This window comes from Eleutherodactylus coqui, chromosome 12, assembly GCF_035609145.1.
Source record: "Eleutherodactylus coqui strain aEleCoq1 chromosome 12, aEleCoq1.hap1, whole genome shotgun sequence".
Lineage (NCBI taxonomy): Eukaryota > Metazoa > Chordata > Amphibia > Anura > Eleutherodactylidae > Eleutherodactylus > Eleutherodactylus coqui.
The window spans coordinates 111,237,440-111,254,892 of record NC_089848.1 but is presented as its reverse complement, the minus strand read 5'-3'; the positions used below and the strand labels follow the sequence as shown (position 1 = coordinate 111,254,892).

General features: G+C 42.1%; 1 protein-coding gene across 1 annotated transcript in view; it reads right to left on the bottom strand.

The window, feature by feature from the left end:
* ODAD2 (outer dynein arm docking complex subunit 2) overlaps window positions 1-17,453 on the bottom strand; it is a 179,913-nt gene that overhangs the window by 46,110 nt on the left and 116,350 nt on the right. The window contains exons 14-17 of the mRNA XM_066585733.1: window positions 17,180-17,290; window positions 13,279-13,433; window positions 5,576-5,818; window positions 1,541-1,655 (exon numbers count right to left, since the gene is read on the bottom strand). Of these exons, the coding sequence (XP_066441830.1) occupies window positions 1,541-1,655; window positions 5,576-5,818; window positions 13,279-13,433; window positions 17,180-17,290 (624 nt within the window). The remainder of the gene's footprint in view (window positions 1-1,540; window positions 1,656-5,575; window positions 5,819-13,278; window positions 13,434-17,179; window positions 17,291-17,453) is intronic.

Genomic DNA, 17,453 nt, shown 5'->3' with positions numbered 1-17,453 from the left:
CTTTTATTTGTCATTGATTGGCTCTTTGACGGCTCGTTCTTTGCGGGGCGAGCTGTAAGTTTTATTAGTACCAGTTTGAGAAATATATGTCTTTTTGATCACTTTTTTTCACATTTTTTGGAAGCCAGGGCACACAAAAAAGAAATGTTGGCATCTTGTCTTTTTTTTTTTCACAGTGCGGGTTAAATATTGTTACATTTTAATAGTTCAGACTTTTATGAACACGGTGATACCAAATATGTGGCTTTTTAAAAAAACTGTTTAGATTTTTTATGGGGAGAAGTTTTTTCTCAAATTTTGTACTGTTAAAAAACTTTATTAAATCTATTTTTACACTTTTATTTAGTCCCCACGGGGTACTTGAACTTGTGATCATTTAATCGCTTCTACTATTTAGGCTCTGGGCTGCAGCACTCCCTAATCGCATTGTGGAGGATGCCAATAGGGCGTGGGAAGGGTTCCCCCCGCTGACTATTTAAACTCGTGGTCTCCTTTGACGGCGGCATCTAAACAGTTAACTGCCACGATCAGAGGAAACTCTGGTAATAGCAATGAAAGAAATCACACCTTTTTTTCCAATATCTGTTCTATCAAGGACAGTTAGTCTTGTACCTGTAGTTCTACATTACATTCACCAGGTTGTATTTCATGATCAGCCCTTGTCTTACACATATGTGGATTCCTAGTTTTTGACTCCCTATATTCTTATGTTTTGCCCTTTTTATGGGTGCGTCAGAGGAGCACAGAGGCTCACCACCGTGATCCTGTTGAGCTTTGACCAGTAGTTTTAATTGTTTTTGAATAAGTCTGTTTTATATTCCTATGCGTTTAATAAAGTTCGTTCTACTGTGTTTCCCCAAAAATAAGACAGTGTCTTATATTTATTTTTCTTCAAAAAGGTTACATTTTTTTACATGTATAGCTACCTGGACACTATTTAAATTGACTTTTTTAATTAACTGTTAGCAGGGCTTAATTTTGGAGTAGGGCTTATATTTCAAGCATCCACAAAAAGCCTGAAAAATCATTTTGCATCCTCAAAAATTCTGGAAAATCATGCTATGTCTTATTTTCAGGGAAACAGGGTAGTAGTAGTCCTCCTTTGGCTATGCTTATATTGGTGCCGAGGTTTTTTATATACACACTTGCTACTCAATTTTTTGTCTGACCGAGCTAACTCTGATGGTTGCAGTCACCGTCGGAATCCAAGTCAGCTCCCGAGCCCGCTGCATGACCGCCCAACATAGATTTACTGTGGGAGGTTATGAAGGGGTTAAACTGCGGCACAGAACTTATTTGCCTTTTAACTAGCTTTTCGGTGCTGTGTAAAGATGGCTTGCTTCTGCAAGTTATCAGCATTGGGTTAACTTCTGCTCCATCTGTAATTATCTTTATTATACGTATGTGCAGCGTTTTACTGGTTTGTATAAAATCACTCACCAAAAAATGATTTTCCATAGACTGCGGAGTAATACGAGTAGCTCTGAACTGTAAAGTATGGCTGCGGGGTATCCGCAGAGAATTAACATGTTATACCCACCTTTGCATTCTCGATGCAGGGACAGATGGCCCACGCTGCACTTGCCTGAACATCTGGATGAGGATTTTTGAGCAAAGACCACAGCAAACGAACTCCGTCTAATCGGTCAATTACCCTGTCGCGCAGCCAGGCAATGAAGAAATAAACATCAATTAGAGCGGCAGAAATCTAAGATCCCGACTGTGAAGAATTGTATTTGACCAAAAAATAAGAGTGAAATCGTCGCAGACTTTCTTGTGGATTTAACATTTCATTCCAACTCCCGTTTTTTTAGGTTATTATAACCGCTTTCCGTTCCCTTCTATTAGTTCGCGCGCGCCATATCTGTATATTAAAGCTACAAACAAGCTCGCACTTTTTTTTTTCTGAGCTGTGAAACTTCGTTGGCCTCCAGATACAATCGAAGGCAAGAACGGAGCCGCGTTCTAAAGTGCCATATTATCCCAAACCAATATTTATTGCCGCGCCTCGTTTCTCGAAGAGGATGTGTGTGTTTTTTTAAATTTTTTTTTTTCACGCAGCTTCCCATTCTACAAACCGTCGACCGTCCGTGAAAGGAAAAGCATCTGTAGTCCTGATAGAGGCTTAAACCTCCATACCACAGTGCATCCTTTGTTGGGAAGGTATAAAGTTTAACTTGTTTTCCATGTGCGGCCAACTAACATGACCGGCATTAAATAGCGTTGTCTAATTACTTAAACACACTCTAATCAAACGAGCTTTCTGAACAGCTGAAGAAGGGACTATTGTCAGAATCATCTCGCCACCGTCTGTCCGCTGTTTATACACCAGTCAGAAGCAGGATCAGAACTTTACATCAGGGTCCACGGTGGACTTTAAAGGGAGTCGCAGGCCAGACTAAACCTGATACCCCCTTACAATCCTATCTTTGCATGGAGACGCTGTGATCCGAAATCTTGTGAAAAGATAGAAAGTGGGCTTGAAATGTATCGGCTTCAGGCGTACGAGGGGATGTTATTATCTGCTGAGAACACACAACTAAGTTCTGCAAAAACATATCACCGTGACACAACGGTCTCCGTGTGATTTAGAGGTAATTGGATCTGGGGCACACTCGAGGCTCACAATCCCAGACAAGATTTTGGGGGGTGATTAAATTGATTTAAAATCCCAAGCAAATCTACCATATGCATTCTTAATCTATACTTATTTATAGCAGTCCTTACTCATGGCACATCCCGATTCAAATAAGTATTGTTAGAGTGCTTTATATACAAAAGATATATATATATATATTAGTATTATTATAGTGCTTTCAATGCAAAAAAAAATGTATAAAATAACAGAAGTTTCAAAAAAATATGAAACAATGTAAATGCAATGATAATAAAAATAACAGAAAAACTGTAGGATTCATGAGGGTTTCACAAAAAAGTGATGCAATAATTTGGAATATAATGCTGTTTTAAATTTGTTATTAGAATACGTTACAAAGAATAGTTCTTATAATCTTACATTCTGTACAATAATAGGAAAGACAAATAATAAGAATATTTAGGAGGACAATTTGTTATTTTTGCTGTAGCAATATTTTTTTTATTTTTGTTACACAAGCCAGTGATGATTTTCAGAGAAGGGCTTATATTTCAAGCCCTTCCCCGAAAATCACTGCAGGTGTTGCCTGCATCCCATTGCTTTCAATTAGGCTGGTGGTCTGTACGGAGCCATGGTCACATGCATTTTGCTAATACGTGATGCACAAAAAAATGCTTCTCCGACTGAGCCCTAAATGAGTTTTCCTAAAATTGCTCCGCAAACACTCTGTGCTTCCAGGTTGCTGCTGAGCAGGACCTGTGACTGCTGCAGCCAATCACTGGTCACAGCAGTGACCCTCTATACTTGCTGCATAAGTGTTTCATTTTTGCAGAATGACTTGCATTAAAAAGCAGGCAGTTTGTAGAGAGTGTATGGCGCTTGCTATGGTTTTATATAAAGCAGTGGCTTACTTCCAAAGACTGATATAGATATATTAGAGGCTAGTTACAAAATAAAAAACTTCACAGCAAAAAAAAATGCCCTTCATATTTTATAGGTTTTTTAATTAAATGGGCATTAAATACCTAAGAATGACGAGATACAAGACGCAGGTGAGGGATGGGATCGGCTACCTAACCGTAAGGAGCTGCTGTGATGTGTCCTACCACCTGGATGTCGGTATCGGTGGGCTGTGGGGTTTTCTATATCTTTACATCTTTTGCTCTACTCTATTTTTTTTTCTGTCTTGAACCCCTGAAGAGCCCCGCAGAGACTGAGGAGGCACGTCGGGAAGTTTTGTTATGCTATAAAGAACTTCTTTAGGTGATCTATAGCAGAGAGTCATCGATGAAGAGGGCGGAATTGTTTCTCTCTCCTCCTCTTTCTGACATTTTGTCACAGTTTGATTTGTGCTTGAAAAAGGAGCAACATCGGATCCAAAACGCGTCGCACTTTGTACTGTGTGTCAATAAATACACATTTGATCTAAATACGGAGGATTCATCACTTCCTCATGATCATTCTCTCCTGATCGCACAAGAGGTTCCTCTATAGCTGTAATTCCCCTACATCATTTATTATTCGGTGTTTCTGGTGTTTCTTGGTACGCCAATCGCAGGAGTCTTTTTTGTTGTAACTGTTTGTTTCTTTTCAGGGTGAGGATTAGATTTGTAAGGTGGAGCTAAAATAGGGTGAGAATTAGGTGACCTTTTTATCTAGCTAATCTACACCGCCGCCATACATTTATGGAAACCAACGGGCCACAGAGCGCCTTATGAGTCACATTGAAATCGGAAAGAGGCTCCTAAAAATGCCACCTTTGTATTATAGATTTTTAATTCATGTCTCAAGTTAATATATTGGTGCATAACTTGGCCGCCATAAATGCTCTTTAACTCCTTAGCGACATAATTAATTTTAGCCTTAAAGACCAGTAAAATTTGTGCCCCGTGTTCCAGCGGTCATAAACACTTTCTCTTTAAGGGCAAAGTCAGATGAGCGGGTTTTTTTTGCATGCAGCTTTGTGCGCAAAAAAAGCGCGTCTGATAAAACTATTAGTTCCCTATGATGTGTTCACGTGTCTGTCTTTTAGAGGCACATAATCTTTGCACGTGCAAAAGATAGAACATGCGTGCAGTGGCAAGGTCCATGCTGCGCATAAAGATTACCTGCGGGAAGTGCTCTCATCACTGAACACTGTGACAGCACTGCCACAGTGTTCAGTGATGATGGGACTCCACACGTGGACAAAAGAATCCCCTGTCATAGCTGTCACAGCTGTGGCAGAGGATCGCGATCTTCTCCTATTCCTTTTAATAGGTCCGGGGCTGCAGACGGCCAGACAAAAAAAGTTTATTTTTTCCATAAAACCACTTAGGTGCCACAGTCAACATTGACCAAGGCAATGTTGACTGTGGCACTCCAACCCGCTCTATCTCTCTCCACATAGAAAGGGGCTATTGTTTGAAGGCCAAGACTCTAGTCCTATTCTGGGTGGAGCCAGAGCCATTAGAATAGACCCTGCCCCTGCCAGAAGGGTGCTTAGACTAAACTGTAAGGTCCTTTTCACCACGCCTGAGCACCATTTAGGCAAAACTATTATGTGGTTAAAGCAAGTCTTATAACTGAGGGTCTACTAACAGTGAGTAAAGTGAGAAAACCACTATGTTGAATTTTGGTCCTAATTAAGGTAGTGTATATGTAGACTTTTCACAGCCCTAATTGACTGATTGGCTCTAGAATTAATGTTGCAGCTATTTGGAAAATCATATTTTGCTATTATCTTTTCATTCTTAGCTTTTTAATACATATCTCATGAAAGTACAGGCCTTGATAGAAGTGTTTTTATGGTGAAGTTTAAGTTTTATTTAATCAGAACGATCCCTATAAATCTAGTTTTTTGTGTCCTTCCCACCCAAACTTTTGGGATACATTAATGTGAAGTCAGTTCTGCATAGAAGAACACATGTTCTAGAACCTGCCTTGACATATTTCCTTGCATACAGTATTTCCACATTGATACATTTTTTTCAAACTTACGCCATATTATCTGGATCCGATGCGCAGGCTCCGACTGCTCTGGTGACGTTCACCAGCAATGCTTGGTTAGTGCTGGTTAGTAAGTGGACCAATGGATTAATGCCCCCACATTTCCGAATGATGGCCCTATTGGCGGGCTCCTGGCCACATTCTCCCAGTGCTCCTACGCCATTAATGAGGACCTCTTCTGGCTGGTCAGACAAGAAGGTGACCAGGGTTTCTATAACTTTGTATTCTTGAAACCTTGGAAGAGAAGAAAACAATTATCTGCTGGTCAGAAAAGTTGCATTTTCTACTTTGATATAAGACCCCTACAAATTAATATATTATTACCATTAGATCAGGCAAAATGCAGTCAGAATTGTAACTCTGATTCCAAATATATAACGGGACCCGCTAACTATGATAGCAGCAGACGCTGTACAGAATCCACAGCAGAATTGGCTTGTAATGCTGGTTTTCAATCCACAGCATATCATAATATGTTGCAGCTTTTCAATGTGGATTGCACCTTTTGCAATGCATAGGCTGCCACCGACTGCTAATGGACAACAAAATCTAAAAACAAATTTGCACATGAGAATTTAGCCATGAAATCTGTTGCAAAATCCACAAAAGAAGTTCTGTTGTGGAAAATCCACCTTTCGTGGTTGTAACCTAATACTACTGGTCTCCTTATCTGGAGCAGAGACCTTTTCGGACAGCCTCAGGAGTGTATGTGTGCGCACAAAAGCTGGCGGACAGTATGCAGTAAATAGAATCCATTGATTTCAATGGGTTTGTTCACATGCGCGTATTTTGAGTGCGCATTTCCGTCATGCAAAACAATGCACAGTTTGTTCTATTTTCCAGTGCATTTGTGAAGGGAAATAGAACATATGGAACTAATTACACTAATTGGCCATTTCAATGGCTAGGACCATGGTTACAGTAAAATGCAGAGGCGTACAGAAGAACACAATGCCTGATGTGCCTTCCAAATGCACACATAAACGTGCATTCGCCCGTGTGAATCCGGCCTCAGGGTGCTTACCGCCAGAATATTCCACATGGAAAGTATCTGCCCCAAAATCTGCATGTCTAACATGTAGATTTGGACATGGATTTGTGACGGAATCGCTGCCAATTTGTAATGGATTCTTCACTGCAAACCCGCAGCAATTACACGGCAATTACCGATCATAATGTATATTAGACGTGTACAGTTGGGTGCCGAGGCTTTCTGTTTCAAATATTCAGATGCATATGAAAGCTTCTTTGTGGATTTTCGGCATCGATTCCACAGCAAATGGTGCAGATTTTAATGTGCATTTTGGCGCTGATTAGCCATAGATTTTATCCTTTCAGCTGATGGGGTGAAATCCACAGTGAATTCATACAAAATTTAGGCCAATTTGATGTAGATTTGCTGTGAAAATCCACAGTAAATCCATTACATGTGAACGAAGCTTTAGGCTGCCTTCACGCATGCAGTAAACACTGTGGACAATCCGCAGCATTTACAGTACAAGCCATGCAAAGCAGATTCCAGTAATGTTCTTCACACGGTATGGAGATTTTCTGCGATCAATCCACAGTGTTTTTAAAAACCGTTGCAGATTCTAAATCCGCAGCTTGTCTATTTAAGCTGTGAAATTCAACCCTTGCAACACGAAGCTCACATTCCACAGCCGCAAGTAAAAAAAAGGCCAAATTCACACGATTTAGGTGCAGATTTGGCAACTGAAGAACTATTGCAGAATTCCTGTAGGTATTTAGTTGTAGAATGCTCGCAGTGATCCCGCCCCATGAGAAGGCGGCCCTAGGCTCCAGAGCCTGCCTGTGACTAGGAAAACGATGGGGGGGGGGGGGAGTTCAGCTTAACTCACCCGGCAGGGTCAAAAAAGACCCTAAAGCGTCTAATGCTGTGTGTTACTTCTGAAACAAGCAACGTAACTCAGCGTGCTTCTACCTAATCTCAGTTTGCCGTGGGTTGTGGTTGGTGCCACACACTCGTATGTCTACAGCAAAAACTACACAGCGTAAATACCTGGTTGGGGGTCATATCTGACCCCATTAAATTAATTACGTTCCTTAACCCTTTCCTATCCACTGTCCGACATCTAAAGACATTCTGATTGAAGGCTATTCAGCTCTGATGTCGGAAGACGTCTGGCAGGGTATTCTTACTGTAGATTACTGGCCACTATGTTGTCGTGGGGCCTCTCCAGCATGTCCCATACCGCAGTACTGGCTCTAGCCAGCAGATGGCACCATTGTATAATGGCAGAAAGAGAAAGACCCCTAGGAAACCCTGAATCCAAAATTGGATTGCAAAGGGTTACGTTTTTTAGTTTGCATTATGTGCAACACCTAAAAGAACTTTACAAAATGAGAGGTGTTCTACTTTTATGATCTCCTAAAATGTTAGAAAAATATGATTATTTAGTGAAAAAACTTCAAAAAATTCAAAAATGTACTCTTTTTGACCCCACAAGGTGAATGGTGATTGCTGAAACAAGTGAAGTGAACTAAGGGTTAAAATCTACCATAACAAGATGCAGAAAATCCAAGAGCCGGCCTGTGGGACGCAGCATGCTACAGAAACCTGTAGACTTTTGTAATAGTGGCATTTAATGCTGTGTGACTAAAGGCTGGGTAGTAGCGGAGTGCTGGAGCGCAGTCTGTGCCTACAGGAGCGAGGAGCAGGACGCTGGTGAGCTGGCATCTCAGGACCTGGGTGTGACGGCAACCTCTGCATCCCCTCTAGTTACACCACTCGGACTATCCATCCGGCTCATTTATAGTTAAATGAACACCAACTGTATGGAATAAACAATATTAGACGCAGGATATTTTCGGCAGATTTTTCTGCTATCTAGAGTGAAAACAGCAACGACTACATCTGCTCTGCTGGACCTGCATTCATGTTTAGGTCCTTAGCTCAGCTTCAGTGTTGTAAAACAGCATACGGCCTAAATCATTAGACTCGATGACATCTACGAGCTTACATATCGCATTATGTATTTACCACTAGCTCATTCCATATGTTATCTTGCCGGTGTGGACGGCTATGTGGGATGTCCAGATAAGCAGAACACTTTATGTCTTCCATAGAATTACATGAGGAAAAGGAGGGAAGTATTGGACTACACTGGAAACATTTCCCTTGAGATATGATTATCGTTGGTGCTACAAGAAACAACTTCAAATGATCAGTTCTAAAGAGGGTGATGGAAGTTAATGGGGCTATCCAACCTTGGGAAAAAATAAAAAAAACTGCTGCCATTTGTGGAAAAAAAAAACAGCACTCGCCTCACGTTTCCTCCGGTGATCCAGCACTGAAGTTCTGGTGGTCCCCCATGATCTTTGTGTACATGTGGGCAACAGTGGCACTTTGCACTGCTGATGACAACTGCAGGCGCTCATGTGCCCTACTCCTGGCATCACAGCTCCCGTTACTGAGTAGTGATGCCAGTGGTCTCTCCTCTACAAATTTTCTTAAAGGGAACCATGACAGATTTCCTTTAGACTAAACCACCTTTATGATAAACATCACAGTTCAAGTAATGGAGGCAATCATATTCAGTAAATGCCTAAGTCAATCAGTTGGACCAGAAGATGTGAGAAGAAGCCCATCGACTTAAAAACTTCACCGTAATGTTCTTCAAGATTGCAGAAAAGTTTATGACATCACCTACTTAGCTGTGCTGATTGGCTATAAGGACATTTCCTCTTCTATCATAGTAATAATATATGTATTCTATTGTATATATATTTTCATATGTTTCTCACATCAGCCTATGCAAACACATATACATATGTCCTTCTTCTTAGTAAACAGCAGCAGCTAAATGGTTAACTTGTTCACATCATACACTAGAATGTATTAGATTCTTGTATTTATTGGAAAGCCGCAGCTGCACAGTGTAAAATGTCTCTAGCTTTGGTAAAAATTAAAAACTTTGGTAAAAACATCTTCCTACATGTTTCAAGCTGTGATTAGCTCTTAGGCCTTAGTCAGACGGGCGTTTTTTTGCACGATTTGCGCATGCGTCCGGCGATTTTTATAAAACCATTGCTTTGCAATGGTATCGGACACATGAGCGCTTTTTATGCGCTCGTCCGATAAATTATAGAACAGAAATCGCAGATCGCATCTATCTGCGATCTGCGATTCCTGTTCTCTTCTGTATATGCGCTCAATGGGGCCGGCGGCAGCAGCGCCGACCCCACTGAGAACATATAGAAGACAAATCATTCTTCTCTGCCACAGCTGTAACAGCTGTGGCAGAGAAGAACGATGTTTGCCCATTGAATTCAATGGAGCCGGCAATACAGCCGCTCCATTGAAAGCAATGGGCTGCCGGCGTGCGCGGGATGAATTGTCGGGAAGGGCTGCATCAGCGCTGAGCCAATCAGGGGCAGGCCTGACTCACACCCCCTTCATACTCACTGCAGGACGGCCGCGCTGAACTCCGTCTGCCGGGACAAGGTGAGTATATATATTTTTTTTTATTTTAACACATTTCTGGATGAATTGCAGGGAAGGGCTTATATATTTAAAGGGGTTGTCCCACACCGAAACGGGTTTTTGTTTTTTTCAATAGCCCCCCCCCCGTTCGGCGCAAGACAAACCCGATGCAGAGGTTTAAAAAAAAAAAACGGATAGTACTTACCCGAATCCCCGCACTCCGGTGACTTCTTACTTACCTTGCGAAGATGGCCGCCGGGATCTTCACCCACGGTGGACCGCAGGTCTTCTCCCATGGTGCACCGTGGGCTCTGTGCGTTCCATTGCCGATTCCAGCCTCCTGATTGGCTGGAATTGGCACACGTGACAGGGCGGAGCTACGAGGAGCAGCTCTCCGGCACGAGCGGCCCCATTCAGAAGGGAGAAGACCGGACTGCGCAAGCGCGTCTAATCGGGAGATTAGACGCTGAAATAAGACGGCACCATGGAGACGAGGACGCTAGCAACGGAGCAGGTAAGTGAATAACTTCTGTATGGCTCATATTTAATGCACGATGTATATTACAAGGTGCATTAATATGGCCATACAGAAGTGTATAACCCCACTTGCTTTCGCGGGACAACCCCTTTAAGCCCTTCCCGACAATTCATCCCGCGCACGCCGGCAGCCCATTGCTTTCAATGGAGCGGCTGTATTGCTGCTCCATTGAATTCAATGGGGAAACATTGTTCTTCTCTGCCACAGCTGTTCCAGCTGTGGCAGAGAAGAATGATTTGTCTTCTATATGTTCTCATTGGGGTCGGCGCTGCTGCCGCCGGCCCCATTGAGCGCATATAGAGAAGAGAACAGGAATCGCAGATCGCAGATAGGTGCGATCTGTGATTTCTGTTCTATAATTTATCGGACGAGCGCATAAAAAGCGCCCATGTGTCCGATACCATTGCAAAGCAATGGTTTTATAAAAATCGCCGGACGCATGCGCAAATCGGGCGAAAAAACGCCCGTCTGACTAAGGCCTTACACATACATTGCCACATCATAAATGAGACAACGGTTTTATACATGTAGAGTAAATTGGAAAAACTACAAGTAATCTCTCTCACACACAGCTAAATTCTGTTGGTTTTTCTAAGTGCTGCGGCAGTCGCTGCAGTACCTGCAGATACAGCATTACGGAAAACCTTTTCTTCTGATGTTACACCTAAAATATATAAAATCCAAAGCCATTCGAATTGCAATTGTTTCTATACATTGTTTTTACTCTTAGTTGCTCTTCCTGTCATGTCCAATATGTTGGCTGGACTGCCCATAAACTAAAAGTAAGACTAGCTGAGCACATGGCCGGAACAACCCAAAATGCATCTGTGTCTACATACGATATCTCTGCTTCCTCCATTTTATGAGGAGCATTCAGGCAGTGTATCCACTTTATATATTTTAGTAATTGAAAAGATTAATCGCCCATCCTTCAACAGTGACTGGCATAAGTAAACTTATGGAGCTGTGTATGTGGACCCCACTTGGATTACATTTCAAACATGACCTTATATGTTTGCATTACTTTTTCTTCATTTCTATTTAGGTTTTTTTGCGCATTTATGTTGCTGCTCTGTCAGACCTGCAGTGGAATCTGCTTCTGTGCTTGTCTTTTCAATTTACTCTACTCTACATGTATAAAATACTTGTCTCATTTCTAATATCGTATTCTATGAGAAAGAGCTAATCACAGCTTGAAACGCGTAGGAGGAAGTTTTACCCAGTTTGTAGTTTGTGCACCCCAGTTTTTTTTTACTATGTTATAATAAAGTTTTGAATTTTTACTGAAGCTGGAAACACCTAAAATTTTGAACTACTTTGCCTGAGAATTGTCTCGGTGTCTTTCTTTCCTCCATGCTTTGGGTGGATTTCCAGGACTAATTGCTTTGATCAGTACATGTTGAGTTGATGTTCATCCTTTGGCCTCTTTGTGTAGACTACAAGTTCCCCTGGCAAAATCAGCTGTTTGCCAGGGGTGCCGTTTGTGGAACCGGGGGCAGTCATCAGCAATTCCCCCTGGGCCCTGTATTCTGGAAGGGGGTGTGCATGTTGGCACCTCTTTAAAGGTGTATTCCAGTTTTAGCAATTAAAAAGCTATTCATTATTAAAACCATTACTTTTTTTTAAAATTTTATAGTAGAACATTAGGAAAACCTTTACATTTTCTAATATGCGTTCTGTATTTGCTCACTGTTTTTAAGATCTCTGCTTGCTGTCATACAATGTGAACGTTCACGGTTTACTTCCAAAGGATGAAACTCCGCCCTGTTTCTATCAGGATCCCACGGACGCTTGTCTCGTTACAGCTACCAGACTTGAAACGAGCCGCGCACCCGTCTGATCATCACATGGCCAGGACACTTTTGTTTTTTAACGAAATACCCCTCTAATCATCTCTAACTCCAGTTCGCTTCAGTAAAAAGTAAATGCTTTCTTCCCAGTGACCCTGTTGGCTTATATTCTGACAGCTCTCAGAGATGTTTCGTGACTCAGGAACCTCCATGAGCAGTAGCCATAAAACACTCTGTTATTAGGTCTAGGGGGATGGCTCCTATGAATAGATGTTCTTCCAACACCCAGAATGAAGAAGAACCATAAAAGCAAGCATGGAACAATGTTATAAATCTTTAGGGTGTAAACTGATTTGTCTAAGTACGGATTACCTGTTTTTTTTTCTATCCGCGATCTACCACGCCATACATCAGCGCCAGGCCAATTATGTGACATGGCGGTTAAGTCGTGCAGCAGATGAGCTGTAGGCTTTTCTCAGCTAATATGTAGGCTACCAATAAGTTATGTGCAGATTTGACGATATATGGAGATATTTGTTGTCCTCACTCTTTAGCCAGCAGCTGCTTATCACTGAGACTGATCTCTAAATGATCTCCTCCGAGACAGCCTGATGTATATAACTGCTCCTGAGAGGTGCTTATTGTGTCAATCTATCTGATATTTGCAGTCTAGGCACTTGTTAACTAAGCCAAAGAACTCATTTAAGTTTCCTGCTACTTTCATTACTCATTGATCTTGTCCTCTTCATCTGCAAGAAATCCCTCACCCTGCCTATGACCTTCTTTCAACTCTACCAGCTGGCCGGTAACAGCCTCCAACGGCTTTCGGATTGAACATTATCAACGTCTGGGATTTAGATAATGCGAAACACACATCAATGACATTAGAGGTATGGACAAAATCGAAAATGTTACTCGTTACTTTGTCACATTATCCCGGCTGATCGAACACTTCCAGATGGCTCCCGTCACCGCCGCCAAGAGTTCCTTATTGTCGGACTTGCCGAGGAGCATGGCTAAGGGTTGCAGTCCTCCATATTGTCTGACCAGATCTCGAGTCTCTGAATCCTCGGCACACTATACATCACAAAACAGAAAGCCATTTCAGAAACATTCCCCCGTCCCGCACACAACATATATTTTCCAGGAGAAAACATTACCGTTTTTTTTTTTGTGTTTGAGAATCAACTCCATAAGTAATAAGATTCACAGGCTGGGGTAATATGAATTGCCTTATGAGGTGGGAATTGGTGATTACGGCTTGCATGTGGCTGCTGTAGCTCTGCCAAAACATCTCTGTGCATGTTATCCATTTCATAATACTTGGACATTTAATATGACATCAATTACAAAAAAACACTGCTGCCACTTGAATTATTTTTTGTCTAGTTATAGAGACAAAGTGGATGACTTAAACAGAGAAGAATGCTGGCAGCCGGCTTAATCATAAAACCTGATGTCATAAACAATACCCAGGCAGTACAAATGGTAAATACTAAGAAGCAAAGCAATAAAATAAATACGAAAAAAAAAAAGAGGCAAAGGCAGAAACGTCTCGAATAAAAAAATAAAAGAGTGAAACGTTTGTCGTCACTTAAACCACAACATATGTAGGCTGCAAAATCAAATCAGAACGTAATGCGAGGACATCATTACGGGAATGATCTGAAGAGAGACGATGAGCGAGGCCGTGCCAAATGAAGAGAGAAGAAAATGTTTCATTTTACTTAAGCAATGCTTTGGTTTAGACCCAAAGAGCTGCTGAAAGTAGAAACAGAATGGATGGGGAGGGGCACAACTTTTTCTTTAATTTCGGTAAAATGTACTAAACTTAAGATGCAAGTGTCGAGATTTGTATTATCGAGTACATTGATCAATACTCTGAGTTCACACAGCATTCTAGAATGTGCTGGGAGAAAGCAGTCTCCAAAAAGATGCACCCAAACAACTGCGGCTCAAAAGTATAAGACGTTTTTGTTAGTTATGTTTTTATTTAGAGATGAGCGAGCATACTCGCTAAGGGCAATTACTCGATCGAGCATTGTCCTTAGAGAGTATCTCCCCGCTTGGGAGAAAAGGTTCGGGTGCCGGCGCGGGTGAGAGGTGAGTTGCGGCAGTCAGCAGGGAGGAGCGGTGGGAGAGAGGGAGAGAGAGATCTCCCCTCCGTTCCTCCCCGCTCTCCCCCGCAGCTCCCTGCCCGCCGCCGGCAGCCGGATCTTTGCTCACGAGCGGGCAGGTACTCGCTAAGGGCAATGCTCGATCGAGTAATTGCCCTTAGCGAGTATGCTTGCTCTTCACTATTTTTATTTTATTTGTGTTGTTTTTATGTTTTTTATTATATGAAAAATAGTGTTGAGCAAACTTTTGAAAGGTTTTGTTCTGGCGGCCCCTACATTTCAGCAAAAAATTTGGTTCAAATTACCATATATACTCGAGTATAAGCCTAGTTTTTCAGCACATTTGTTTAGGCTGAAAAAGCCCCTTTTGGCTTATACTCGAGTGAGGTAAAAAAAAAAAAACAACAAAAAACCCAAAATACTCACCTGCCAGCCGGCGTCTGTATTCCCGGCACGATGGTCTCCCCAGCGGTGCAGCAAGCTGCTTGAGAATTCTCCCTGCTGTCATCTCCCTGCTCGTCTTTGAATTCCCCCACCATCAGCGCTGTGTAGGTAAGCGCTGTGATTGGACTGAGCACCAGCCAATCACAGCTAGGCTTATACTCGAGTCAATAAGTTTTACCAGTTTTTTGTGGTAAAACTTATTGACTCGGCTTATACTCGGGTCGGCTAATACTCGAGTATATACGGTAGTTCAAATCAGAACTTCACAAATGCCCCCAAAACTGATGTATAAAATAGTCCTCCTTCTCAATAAATGTGGCTCAGTGTTTAGCACTGTTGCATTTCAGTCCTGGGTTCCTAAGCTCAAGTCTGCCCAAGGACAACATTTGCATGGATGTTTGCATGGGTTTCTAGAAACATTCATAAAAACATCATGCAGATGTTGTCCTTGGTCATCTTTGAACCTCAGACCCTAGTGCTGCAACGCAAAACTGCTAACCACTGAGCCACTATGCTTCTTTTTCCTCATCGTTCTTTTTTCTCCAGAGGAGGAGTAGAAGAATGAGAGGGAAGAGAAGGAGAAAAAGATCTTCTCCTCCAGAGGAAGTAGAAGCATGGTGGCTCAGTAATTAGCATTGTTGCCTTGCAGTCTTTGGTTCAAATCTGACCAAGGACAACATTTGCATGGCTTTTATATTAATGTTGGTAGAAACCCATACAAACAGTAAATGTTGTCCTTGGGCAGACGTGAACCCAGGACCCCAGTGCTGCAAGGCAACAGTGCTAACCATTATGACACATTTGATGAGAAGGAATTTTTGCGGGTCTGGCCGAGGCAAACCGCCCAAGGCATGGGTTCAAACCAAACCTTAAGCAAAGTTCAACCCTAAACAGGGTTCTTCTGTTTCAGTTCATTCATCGCTCATGATGGGCTATTTTTGCAGGCAGACATGTTTCTAATGAGGGGTGTTATTTATTATAGTGGACATATTGTGCACAGAGAGATATTGAAAGTGAACCAGTTAGGCGATTTATGATGCCCAAAGTAGGGAAGCATGAAATCCCGACAAGTACTGATATTACAGATCTAGTTGGAAATGTGGCAGGTTTCAGAGAAAACAACAATAAACAGGAGTCTGGAACCGGTAGGAGAGCCATCAGGGCAACTTCCTGACAGCTTCTCCAAACCAGCAAGATGGACAGATCTCTTATTGTAGACACAGAGAAGCGGGCACAGAACCGCCCCGGTGACTTTTTGGCACCTCCAGCTCCTTTTTAAAGGGGACTTATCACCTCAGAAAAGCACCATAAAGTAAGTTATGGTGCTGTTGTGGAGGTGACATAGTAACATAGTTCGTTAGACCGAATGAAGACAATGTCCATCTAGTCCAGCCTGTCTATCCTCCTGTGTTGATCCAGAGGAAGGCAAAAAAAAAACAAGAGCAGAAGCCAATTAGCCCTTTTGGGGGAAAAATTCCTTCCCGACTCCCTAATGGCAATCAGACTGTTCCCTGGATCAACCCCTAATAGTTCCTACCTGCCTGTATACCCGGATTAACAATTAACCTAAGATTTATAACCTATAATATCCTTCCTCTCCAGAAAGACATCAAGTCCCCTTTTAAACTCCTCCATGGATTTTGCCATCACCACTTCCTCCGGCAGAGAGTTCCACAGTCTCACTGCTCTTACAGTAAAGAACCCCTTTCTGTGTTGGTGATGAAACCTGCTTTCCTCTAAACGTAGCGGATGTCCTCTTGTTAACATCGTAGTCCTGGGTATAAACAGATCATGGGAGAGATCCTTGTATTGTCCCCTCATGGATCTATACATAGTTATTTGATCACCCCTTGAAGGGAAGACAAAAATGAAAAAACAAAAATTGGATGCCCTGTACTCAAGGGGTTAATGAAATGTTTTTTTCTTATTGGAAATGTCAGCAAATACTTGCATTTAATGGGCGATATGCCTGAATTACCAATCCCAATCGCTTTAATGTGTCCGGAGGTATTTGCTTTCTACTCTGTAAACCCTGACAGACGCCCCGATATCTACGCCATGGCAAATCGTTGTGGTTCTGAAGGCCCAAGGAGGTCCAACGCGCTACTACTGTAGATGAGTGGTCTAATAAGGTGGCTACTTAGTGTAAATACCCCGCAGAACCGCGTCCCCCACTTAGTTGTATCAACCTCTCTTAATGCGCCCTAAAGAAGCCCTTTAGATTTCCCATAACACCTGCCATAGAACATCTTATAGACGCACCTTGAAGATCGCTCTAGCACAATGCATTTGCAATTCTTGATTTTCGCTGTTTAGATTTTTTACAAGATCCTCGATCATCTTTTCTGTTTTAATTGCAAGTCGGTAACTTGGCTGGAAGAGAAAAGACATAAATGATGAAACAGCAGCTGCAATTAGGGAATTCTTCCTCCTTTCATTCACTGACCTGTCATGGCTGAGGCATTAAATATACTCCATCTCCCTTATTACTAGTTTTATGGTTCTTGGATACAATGAAGAATGATGCGCGGTGCCA